General features: G+C 33.3%; 1 protein-coding gene across 1 annotated transcript; it reads right to left on the bottom strand.

Annotated features, from left to right (window-relative positions):
* Nucleotides 1-210: 210 nt before the first annotated feature.
* On the bottom strand, nt 211-8,174 carry LOC128175586 (peroxisomal succinyl-coenzyme A thioesterase-like). The gene is made up of 8 exons (XM_052841338.1): nt 7,703-8,174; nt 7,194-7,457; nt 6,641-6,810; nt 5,137-5,250; nt 3,813-3,898; nt 3,016-3,100; nt 1,519-1,720; nt 211-1,325 (listed from the first exon to the last, which is right to left on the bottom strand). Exons 1-8 carry the CDS (start codon nt 7,917-7,919, stop codon nt 1,192-1,194), a joined length of 1,272 nt encoding a protein of 423 aa, XP_052697298.1. The 5' UTR covers nt 7,920-8,174; the 3' UTR covers nt 211-1,191.
* Nucleotides 8,175-12,031: the final 3,857 nt, after the last annotated feature.

Raw genomic sequence — 12,031 nt, 5'->3', positions numbered from 1 at the left:
CGTGAAATATTTGTTTAATTCTGAAGATTAATATGTAAACATTCAGATTGAACTTAAATATTGGTATGTTGCAAATATTTTGTTCATGCTGTTGGAGCTAACACAGGTACATTACCAATGCAATTATAGCGACGACTGCTCTCCAATCAAATTTCACATTTTTTTTTACTGATTTCTATATAATAAAGCAATTTTTTAAAGAAATTAATCGCAATCCTTTACTTAATTTATTTTAACATTTAAAAGCCATTTAAACTTGCCAGTTTGAAAGCCATCATATTTAGAGTGAATTTTGATACAATTTTTCAACCATGAATAAGTACAGTTTAGCAAAATAAAACGTCCATAACTTTTGAATAAATTGTGCAAACTCACTGAATATTAGTACATTTGTAACTCATTCTATATCCTATCGAAATCTGCAAAGAAATGTTTACCTTGCCAGGTGAAAAATAATGAATTGTAGTCTCTGTCAACTTTTCCTTTGTACGGTTTTATCAGTTTTTCATTGAATTCAACGACTTCGACTCAAACTACCCTCCATAAATTGTTAAAAATTAGTGTCATTTTACTTTTCATAGCTTAAAATGTGTAAAACACAAGTTAGATTAAGAAATATTGGCAAAACCATGCATCACATAACACTAATATTATAACCGATAACGGTAAAATATTCCGGAATGCTCCCAATGACGTCATGCGATAATCGAAAGACCTTAAATATATTTGTGTTTCTTATAATATCACTGCAAGAGGGATCACTTTTTACAGCTTCTTGGATTCTCCAATGTAAATAAAACGGGATGTGTAGACACTGTTCTAATTTCCCCTCGGTGTATACGGGATCATTCAAAACGCACTCTTCTTGTACAGAACAAAGCGTTACACGTGTTTTACAAGAACTGAACTAAATTTATCAAAATTGTTCCAAATCTGAAACAAATTCCCACCACTTTTTACAAATACACTTTTATAAACAAAGTTTTTATCTTTTTGATTTGTGAGTACAAGAGAGCACATGTTCGGTATAGGGAATAACAAAACTGAACATGAGTATCTTTTAGCCGCCTCCAAGACTCTGAGGTAAAAAAAAAGTTTAAAGATTCCTCTAAACACAATCACTGAATGTCTTCCTGCACCCAACGTTTTCATAGGTCACATGAAAGGCATCAAAGAGGGTGTATTAGATTGCTAGAGTTTACATTTCTCCTGTACAAAGTTATTAAACACAAGATGAGTTGTGAAAAACTGCAAGATCCGCCTCCAAGAATCTTCTTGTGCGTAACTATGGTGTTTAGTTTCTCCACCCCAATCCATAATACACCCTGAAATACATTAGGCTAGACTCAGATGGTATTTATACCGGTTGCCTCTTTTGTCACGTTAAAGTAAAATAAAAACGTTTCACTCATAAATGAATTGGAATGTAATATTTCCAAATACGTCTTAATGAAGTTTCAAAATATTTTTTTTTGATAAAGTCAAATAATTACTAACTTAAACATGTTTTTTCCTTACCCAAATGTTTATGAAATGACGCTACACAATGAGGAGCAAACGGTGGTTCGATCAGGTGCCCTGCCCCAGGATATTTTATAACGTGGAACCGGTGCTTGTGTTCTTTGGGTACAAGTTTGAGGAACTGATCTGTTAACTGAGGATTAAGGCAATTATCATCTTCTCCCACAATACACAAAACGGACGCATTACTTTCCCAAGCCTGAAACAAGTATATCTAATTCAGTTTCATATTTAAGAGATTGGATGGTCGACAAATTAACCATCATATCTACCTAAAATTTTAGGTATGATTTGTTAAGGGGGATGTGCGGCCATCTTTTACATTTGAGAATAAAAATGTAAACATTTCTTGAACTTGCTTGTTTCTGTCCAAAACTTGTTAAAACTGTTGTCGAAAGATACAAAAGCAATCAATATGACGTTCGACATGTTCTTTTGTATGCAAATTACGCATACAATGACATAACAATACATTTTTAAATCACTATGAATTGCGCAGCTTCGGACTTAAATTTAAGATTTAAAAAATATTAAAGGGGGTCATAAGTGTCCTCTCAACAACCATTTGTTGAGAAAGAGGTCAAATGTTGCTAATTTAAGTTGTTACTTTGTCTCAAAAGAGGTAACCCATCTTGTTTGTGTCCATCGAGGTACATTAGAGTTATATTTTCATTGAAAAAAATATATGTATAAGGCAATTCATTGTTTGGACCCTAAAAAGAATTTAACTTAATTTATACTCATAGAACTTAAACAAAACAACAGAAACTGGTATAGTGATATCTGTCACATTTAGTTCAGATGGTTTTGAATTAACATTCATTTAAATCGATGAAAATATAACGTCAGTTCTAAGTATAGCCAGTCATGCCGACTGATAAAAAAGGGTACCCCATTCTGTTTCTACATTAATGTGCAAAATTCAATCTTTTTCTCAACAAATGGTTGTAGAGAGGACACCAATGAACCCCCTTTATATATTTTCAGATTTGTAAATCTTCAAAATAAGTCTGTAGCTGCGCATTTCGACAGCTTTTTTAAGTGATAAAAAGGTATTGTCCTGTTCATGTATGGATAATTTGCATAATAAACAACATGTAAAATCTCATATTCATTAATCTTATATCTTTTGGCAACAGTTTTGGTCAGTTTGGGCCAGAAAGAAGCCATTTCAAGAAATCTTTAAATTCTTATCCTCAAATTAAAAGATGGCCACACATCCCCCTTTAAATATGAATAATTATCTAGTAAAGAATAAATCCATATATTTTATCTTTAAATTTGCTAGTATATATATAGCACTTCTTCTAAAGGAGATCAATACATTTTATACATGGTCATAAACCTTATAGCTTACATAATTCTTCGTCAGTTTTATTTGTATTCTACTGGATTCATTATTCAAAGGCATGGCTTGTCGCATATGAATTCTGAAAATGAGAAAGGTGCTGAATGACGTAATCAAATGCCCTGATTGCCCCTGGTCATTATTACCTTTATAAAGAAATCGTCACTTGGCTGTTGAGCTTTTCGGAAATCTAGTCCGTTTTTGGTTGGAACGATTCCATCAAAATGAAATCTGAAAGTAAAAACTTTATATTAGAACTGCTAGATTGCATAGTGTTTACTATTTGCGTTCAAACATTAATATTTTTAGCCGGGCTCTGCTGAAAGCAGAGTCCTGGCTATAGGCAGGCAAATCGCCAATGTTACTATAAATAGCACAAGTAAACAAAAAACCAAACAGCGTCAAGGTAAAGCTTCCGCTATACCAAATAGTTACACAAAGAGCCAAGTTTTGTCAAAAGTGTTGGCATTTTGTTTCTTTTCTTTAAATTCGGAATGAATTGTCTATCTTTCTTAGTTTTCTTATTAATAACGGGTTTTTAAAACATTACTACTATGCATTTTGGACACATACAATGCGCATGAATTGACATGAACTACTTTGCTGCGCGATGAAGAAACGGGGATTGAATATATAATGCTTGTTGAAAAATTCAAGGCAGCAACTGTTGAACTTTTTAACTTCTACTAGACAGACATATTTTTTGTTTATAGCCGCTTACAAAATTTGGTCGCTCTCTGATGCTTTGCCGACATTAAAGGCATGAGAGAGAGAGAGAGAGAGAGAGAGAGAGAGAGAGAGAGAGAGAGAGAGATTTTCAGTCTTTACTACACAATATGCACAAAGACACACCAAAAGAGCCCGGCTTTCAGTACTTCAGTACTTTGATTTTATATACCGATATAGTTTGAAAACATTTGACAAAATATCAAAACAGACATACTCTGTGCATGGAATGTCCCCTTTGCTGAATTTGAGAGGTACATCACTGTAAAATGAAACAGCGTTTACAAGAACTACCGCTTTTACCTAAATAAATCAGAAAACAATATATATTTACCACATCAATTGTCACATAACACTCCTGAATTTCACCTTAATTCAATTGTACTAGTATAAAATGAAGATCTGGAGCACGTTTCACTTAAAGGCGTAAGGTACGACGAAACTTAAGTTAAGCAGTAGGGCGTCAAACTTTAGTCCGGCGTTAAGTGCGTTTCGCTAACAGACATACGCTTGGCCGTAAATACTAATCTCGGACTAAGTTAAGGCCAGACTTACGTCCTTGACAACAAGTCTATACACATGCATTTACAAATGATAGACTTTATGTTACGTTAGAGAGAGAGAGAGAGAGAGAGAGAGAGAGAGAGAGAGAGAGAGAGACAGCGAGCGAGCTTGGACATGACATCTTTTCCCCTGTCACTGACGTTGAGTTACTTTGATCCGGACACACTTAATTATTGACTCTCAGTTTATCTAAGTAATCCGTTAGTTGACGTAAACTTTTTATATTTACTATAACCTATTATTTGTTATTGGTAAAACGTTGTTTTGTTATCTCAATGTAATTGTAGGCCATGTTCAATTATTCGGTAGTTATAGAGTGACGGTCAAGGCGCTTGTACCACCGACTCTCGACTTCGTGGAATATTGTCATAAGTTTGCAGAGTTTTTAATTAATCTTATAAAACGGATTCCGACTTGCGCATTTTCCCGGGTCGCACATAGATGATCGCGTTACCTATGTTTAACAGATATGAATTATAGATAAGGCTTTAACTATAGGTTAACGGATGATAAAGTAGGTTTGTTAAATATAGTTTTCGCTGTAAAACCACATCTAAAGGTTATAAACTGTAATTTACGAATGCACATCAATGTTTATCTGTCTGTAAATAAAGTTAACAATAGATTTTGCTAATAAAAAGAAATTTACATCTGTAATCTATAATTTTCATTCGTTAACTATAGTTTAAGAGTTGTTAATCATAATCTCACAATCGTGAAACTATATTTATCAGATACGCTATGTTTTGTAATAGCAGAAGGTTGTTTTGAGCGATGTAGAATATACATGTGTAGCAATATTAATGATTGCGTTTACAGAAGCATTGTTATCTATTAATAGTTTTCTGCCCGTAAACTACAGTTAACAACCGATAAACATAATTTATCGATTGTAAAACTATGATTAGCTTATTTCTCTGAATTTGGTGTGTCATATATATGTGTGTACGTGGTCCTTCAGTTTACTGTCTACATACCGTTGAAGAATGCCGGGTCATTTCTAGAGCATACTCTCCGCCCTTGGACAGTCCTATCACACCAATACCTGTAGATAGTACCCGAGGAAGATCACTGAACCATTTCGAAGCCTCCTAAAAATAAACCTTAACTTTAATTTCAAATATTTACATTTCAATGTACTGTGGAATCATTAGAATTCGTGGTGGCTCGGTTTTCGTGGTATTCATAGGTAGCCACGAATTTACATCCTCAACGGAAAAAAATTTAGAAAGTGTATTCTTTGTGACAACTTACGCACCCACGAAATTAAATCCCCACGAATAAGTAAAAAATCAACAATCCACGAAAATTACATAAATGTCAATATTTTAATATTTAATGGTATATTATATAATTGCTAAAATTTATAATAAAATGAGTTATGAGGAATCAATCTTTGAATATTATGAAGTTGTAATGTCAGTCGGGCGTTATCAAATTGTATTTATTAGATTTTGCAATGCCCCGGCCAAAAAGTATCACCTCATGATACTCAAAGAATGATTCCTTATTCCTTGAATCAAACATTAAAAGTTACTTTATCGATAACACAAGTCATTGGGAATTGCACTTCTTTGTAAACCACATTTTTCAACATAGTATACATCAATAAAGCATATTTTTTATAGCGAACCTGAGCACTGATTTAAGCAGTACAATAAATTTTTAAAAAAAACGATAATCAAGCTGATTTGCTTATGAAAACAAACTCATCCATTTTCACGACCATAATCTTGGAAACCATGTTTTTTCATAGAAAAAATCTTTGAAAGAAAGGATGAATACATTTAGCCGCATGTTGTAATCTGTACGGTCTTATAATTACTATCAGCGCATCATTTCTACGATAGCTTCCATAGGTCATATGCTTGAGATACTTTTTCCTTCTATGCACTACTTATGTGAAGAGGGGAAGGGGTTATATATGAAGAAAATGTTTTTGGTAATTTCTTTTTTTTCAGTCATTGGGAATCGCACTTCTTTGTAAACCATATTTTTCATCATAATATACACCATATTTTTATATATTTTAAAAGAATGTTTTTTGTAGGTTTTTTTAGTTTATTCATTTAAATATATTTTGTATCAGATTTCAAAGATTATTGTATTAATTTGGGAGTAAACCTTATAGTATTCTATAATATTTGGTCTTGGGGGGGGGTGCAGGCAACAAGCACAGATATCACCAGCACGGGCTGGTGATATCTGTTGTCAAATGTCACAGAATTTTACTTGCACAGTATGTGTTAGGAAAGGTATCTCTGTTTAAAACATGCGTAAGTCTATATGCGCCGTAAATTCAGTTAAAAGGCACTATCCCGTAGAATTACAGATCTGTTGTCAATTTTCCTACAGACCCTTGTCACAATCATCTCAAACTCCGGTCCGCAGTCAGTCTCGTTTTCTTGTATGGGAGAGGATCAATTACGTGTAAGTCGCGGTTTGCTACTTAAAGTAAATATATCATGGAATTCCTCTTACTATGAAATAATCTGCTGTGATGTCAGTAAATACTGTGGTTAGATCTTCGTAAAGTAAGAAAGCCAGAGCCAGCACACAGAAGCCCCTGGAGGCAAGGAGAGCTGCACGGTGTTCAAATAGTCCCCCACCACTCCCATACATGTCAATGACCCCAGGGAATGGTCCTGGACCTGTAACAAATAAAGCACCATTAGAATCATTATTGAAGCAAAATTATCGATAGGAAAGTGATAAGAAAAAGGGAAGTATACATGCACATAGAAAATACCGGTTTAAATGAAAAAAATCTGTATCCCATATCCCATAATGGAGCCTGTGGTCGATATGGGGTGTGATACAGACTTAGCCATTCATTATTCTCTTCAGATATTTCTTTTATTCATTAACATAACAAAAAAACAAACCAAACACAATAATTTTACAAACACTTGGCATGAAAATAAAACATACTATTTATCATGTATCAATATATTGATTATCATTTATCAAAATAAAGCCTTGCAAATTCTTGTCTGGTTTTTTGCTTTAATAAAACTGAAGCTGATTGACTTACCAGGTGGAGTAAATAGAACACCCCTTATATTTCCATGCTTCACTTTCTCTCTTCGAACACTCTTGGCCATATACCGTCTGTAGATCTGGGATTCCGCCAAAGGTTTCAGGTGCGGATCAAACAGATTATCCCAGGTGATGTGTCCTTTAAACACTTTAATGTTGACTACAACGGGGGTAGTCACGTCTCTTTTCTGAAATCTGATGTGCATTTCATGACAAGGTTCCTGGTCCATACTCCAAAGGAGACCCATGGAATCCACGCCTTAAATAGTTATACACATGCAGTCAATAATTGAACTATTTATCAAATTATATAGGTATTTTCTTATACATGTAGCTTAGCGATCGATAGCTTGTCAGTCAAATGGCTGATTATCAATATACATAATGTACCTAGTTGGTGATCTTTACAGTCCAGTGGCATCGTGTTTTCTTTATAGTGATATGTATACATGTATTTTGCTTTCCCACCTTTCGAAAAATAACAATAAACTATTCAGATCTTACCTGTGTAGGAGCCTTGTAGCGAGGGCTGGGTGCCCGGGTCCACCCGTCCTCTCTCCGTGGAGGTGAAGCACCCATAGGAACTGAACTTCTTGTTATCCTCTTCCAGGGAGGCTTTGATCGTGACTTGTTCATTGGGGGACAGACCGTCCACCGTAATCCACACTTTTTCATCCACTAACGCCTCGATGGGATCCGCCCCTATTCTGACTGCAGTCATTGCATTCACTGTACCGCAGTAACTTACCTCCTATCGTTGAACAAGTACACACATTTTGCCTCGCCTCTCACCCATGTCTGTACTCAGCTTTAGTACACTAGAGTTTGAAATCAATTTGCACACGAAGAAAATGACACACTTTACGGTAACCTTTTGGTCGAGGACAGACACATTGTACGGTACCTTTTCGATCGAGGATACACACTGTACGATAACCTTTTTTATCGAGGACACACCGCGTAAACAGCGTATATCAAGAAAAAACCAACTTACCGTGACCCCGTGACGTTATTATGTGAATTTTGATTGCTTTTAGATTTTTTACCAGAAGAATGTAATTTATGAGGATCTAATGGGGCGGCGGACGGGGGGGGGGGGGGGGGTTGGGTTCGGGAATCAAATTTTTAAATTTACATAGTAAAATTTCGAATAAAAATGCCCCTGACACCCCCACAAACATAAATATCTGTCGGAGTCCCCCCCCCACTAGAAATATTTAAAATTATCAACATCATTGACATGCATACCGATACACTCAAGCTCGGGTTTTACTAATGCAACACTAATCCCGTAAAAATACCGCGATATGCTTCAAATGTACAAGAGAATTAACGATTTATATCAAACGCCTTTGTTTAATGATATTCGGAAATAAATTAGTAGAACTTCAATCTAATTAAAACTAGAGGTTCTGAATCCGATTCAGAACATCTAATTTTAGATTGGTAGGCTTTCGTGTATTGATTGTATTGTATTGTATTGTTTATTACCAAGAACCATACGATTCATAGGTTTAATATATATACATAAGTAAAGTGAACAAACATATGTAGAAATTTAAAAAAAACCAAAACAAAACAAAAAAAAAAACAACATCATAATCTTGTATTAGACTGCGTGTGCACATAGCAGTGTGCAAAATGTACCTGACAAAAGTAAACAGGATAATGAGGAGTATATTCTCAAAACAAAAACACTAATTATATTTTATCGTAATTTTTAGTATTTATATAGGTATTTTCCCAAATTGCACAACTCTTTGATATTCTTTGTTGAAAATTATTGAATAAGTTTAAAGACAGAAGGCTTTTCATAATAATATTTTTTACATACAACTTTCTTATTTCCTTTTAAATGGACATATTAAAATAAAAGGAAACTCATCTTCAATCTGTGATAGTGAACATAGTTTACAAACTCTCTCATTTCTATGGATATTATAAGATAATATCTTAAAGAATGTGAAATGCTTACTCAGCTCGAATATTTGCAAGAAAAAAATATTAGCAAAATTCCATCAAATTATTGCAAAAAGGTTAAGAATTTTCAAAATGTAAGTCTGTGAAACATGTATAATATAACGTAATTTATTTTTTTCCCCGAACATCATACATCATTAATACAAACTATTGTTACCCTCATTTGGTACATGTACATACTTACTATTTGACTCAATTTAAAAAACATCGTGAGAATTTTCTTATCTTTCAAACAACACCCCCCCCCCCCGGACAAATTTTCTGGATCCGTGCATTATATCGTAATGTCAGACTCAAATTCCCATGAAATTCTTTTATCTAACGAACTGATCATATATACAATTAATTGCAGAAAAAATACATAATGTATTTTTTCTGCAATGTCGCAACCTTCATATTGTAACAGTCCAGTGATTTGACGGCTTGGTTTTGTCCAGAGTTATTGAACCTGATTATTGTTGACTTGTATGAAATTTGAGATGAGCATGTGCATGTACTTGACATTGTAGGAATATGTATAATATATGTTTTCCATGCAGATGGGTGATTATTAATCAGTGAAAGTGATTTGTCTGGATTGAAACAGTTTGTGCACATGTTTTGAGTTACGTAGAAACAGGGACGTATAATATTGTATGTCCCAAGTTATTGCTTCCATCCCTTTTTGATGATTTTATATAAAAATACACATACCTGTGGAAGAAATACAGTTGAAATCGTTGAAATGGAAAATATCCAAGATATCTTCATTAACAAATTAAATAAGTTTTAGGAGAGTTTGAGAGTTAGACATTTAACCTTTGGAGTTTTAATAAAATTTTAAATTTTATGAAATACATTTTGAGTTGTTTTTTTAAATTTTATTTATCTATTTTTTTATTATTTTTTTTTTTTTTGCTTTTTCAAAAGCTTTGCTTTGTGTGAATGAATTTTTCTTTCTACAACTCCTCCTTTTTAATAGGCATATTATTGAAATATATTACTGCATAAAAGTTTTAATGATAACTTACTTGGAAGTAATGAATTCATGCGACTAAGCGCAAGTAATTCGCTTTAATTAATTAAAAATGTTCGCTGGGACCCAAATTCGTGGGTTTAGGATATTAACTATTTTTCTTTTCTATTTTAGCCCTCCATTTAACAATTCACTTCAAAGAAGCATATATAAATGTGCAAAATGTTTTGGCATTTTAAACCCTTTGTATTCTAAAGTAGCTGCTTGGTTAGTGATACCAAATAGTGATGTTATAAAACAGATTTACTTAAAATAATACATACTTGTTTCACTGAAAGAAAAAAAAACCAATCACAACATCATTAAAACGTTAATAATCACGGTAAACATTTAAATTGTCTTATACCTCTTATGATAAGTAAGAATTTATTTTTTATTTCATTAAGAACATTTAAAATATACACATCCGGGTTTTTTTAAATACAAATTTATCAGTTTGGTGAAATCTTTACGCAGTCATAATATAAAGATGAGTGCTATCTCGACATCGAATTTAATAACTTGTACATGACAAGTCATGTTCAGTTTATATTTTTAAAAAAACCTTCATTTTTGGTTAGGATAAAAAGAAGCGGCTGAATTTTATCTGTAATTAAAACAAGAAGCTCATGGGCAACATCGCTCACCTAAACAATAGTTCTTGTATCATTCTGTTTAGAAATGTTTAAACATATAAGTCTTTAAAAAATATTCAATCTCGATTTGACATTACATTAGACAATACATAAAAGACAATTTAGGTTTATTTATATATTAAAAGAAGCCTACTTTTTGGACATCACATCCTGCAATTTAAAATGTAACAACTGGCCAATCATATTATCCTAGGCCTCAACGTATTTAAGATAACACAATTTTAAAATGAACTATAAATAATTATAAAAAGTAAGAGAAAGCTGCGGTGACCTTGATACATGTATGAGGATATTAAGGTATGAGGATGCCTACATAGTAATATAACTAACCGTAGCATTGTATTTCTTGAAAAGAAGATTTTGAAAACCCTTTTCCCAAAATATTTCTATGTTGAACTTTTAACCACTCTTGGGGCCCATGTATTGGTCAGGGGTCACGGTTTTAACAATTTAATATAAAACATATCTTAGAATGCTTGCATGGTAATATCACAAATTGTAGTATTGTAATTCTTGAGAGAAAGATTTTTAAACATTTTCCCTATATTTATCTATGTTAAACTTTGAGCCCCTCTAGAGGCCACAAAAATTTCTCCGGGAGTCACATTTTAACAATTTAAAATCTTCACTTTATATACAAGCTTTGGTGTAAATATTGGTATTTCTGGTGCAATGGTTCTAGAGACGTAGATATTTTAAGACACACAACCTATTTTTACTGTTTTGCAAGTACATGTATCTCCATTTTAAAGGGGGCTTCGCCCTCTATTTTAACAATTTAGAATCCCCTTTTCATAAGGATGTGTTGTACCAAGTTTGATTTAAATTGGCCCAGTGGCTTAGAGAAGAAGTAAAAATGTGAAAAGTTTACAGACGGATGGATGGACGGACAACGGACAGCAGGGGATCAGAAAAGCTCACTTGAACCTTCAGTTCAGGTGAATTTAAAAAAACCACCACAGCGATGTTGTCCTTATTCTGTCTAAAAGTTTGGACCCTAAACTTAACAGTCATTTATCTTAACATTTATTATAATTCATATCTTATTTGGAATTCGTCGTATTAATTTGTTTCAAACATGATTATTCTGTTTCGTGTCTTGTTGTAATATTGGTGTAATTTAGACTCTCAAAGGTGCATCCTCCCTTTGAATATCAACACAACCAACTGCTTCAAATCTGATTAATTGATCAACACTGAGCA

Source organism: Crassostrea angulata, chromosome 3 (assembly GCF_025612915.1).
Source record: "Crassostrea angulata isolate pt1a10 chromosome 3, ASM2561291v2, whole genome shotgun sequence".
Lineage (NCBI taxonomy): Eukaryota > Metazoa > Mollusca > Bivalvia > Ostreida > Ostreidae > Magallana > Magallana angulata.
The sequence above is the reverse complement of the archived record's forward strand: the minus strand, read 5'-3'. Positions and strand labels throughout refer to the sequence as shown.

Bases quoted from the DNA above. Each gene is read 5' to 3' on its own strand.
- LOC128175586 (XM_052841338.1), bottom strand. From the start codon at position 7,919: ATGACTGCAGTCAGAATAGGGGCGGATCCCATCGAGGCGTTAGTGGAT. The intron at 6,811-7,193 runs GTAAGTCAATCA...TATTTGTTACAG, and splicing joins TGTTCTATTTACTCCACCTG to GTCCAGGACCATTCCCTGGG. The intron at 3,101-3,812 runs GTATGTCTGTTT...TTTTACTTTCAG, and splicing joins GGGGACATTCCATGCACAGA to ATTTCATTTTGATGGAATCG.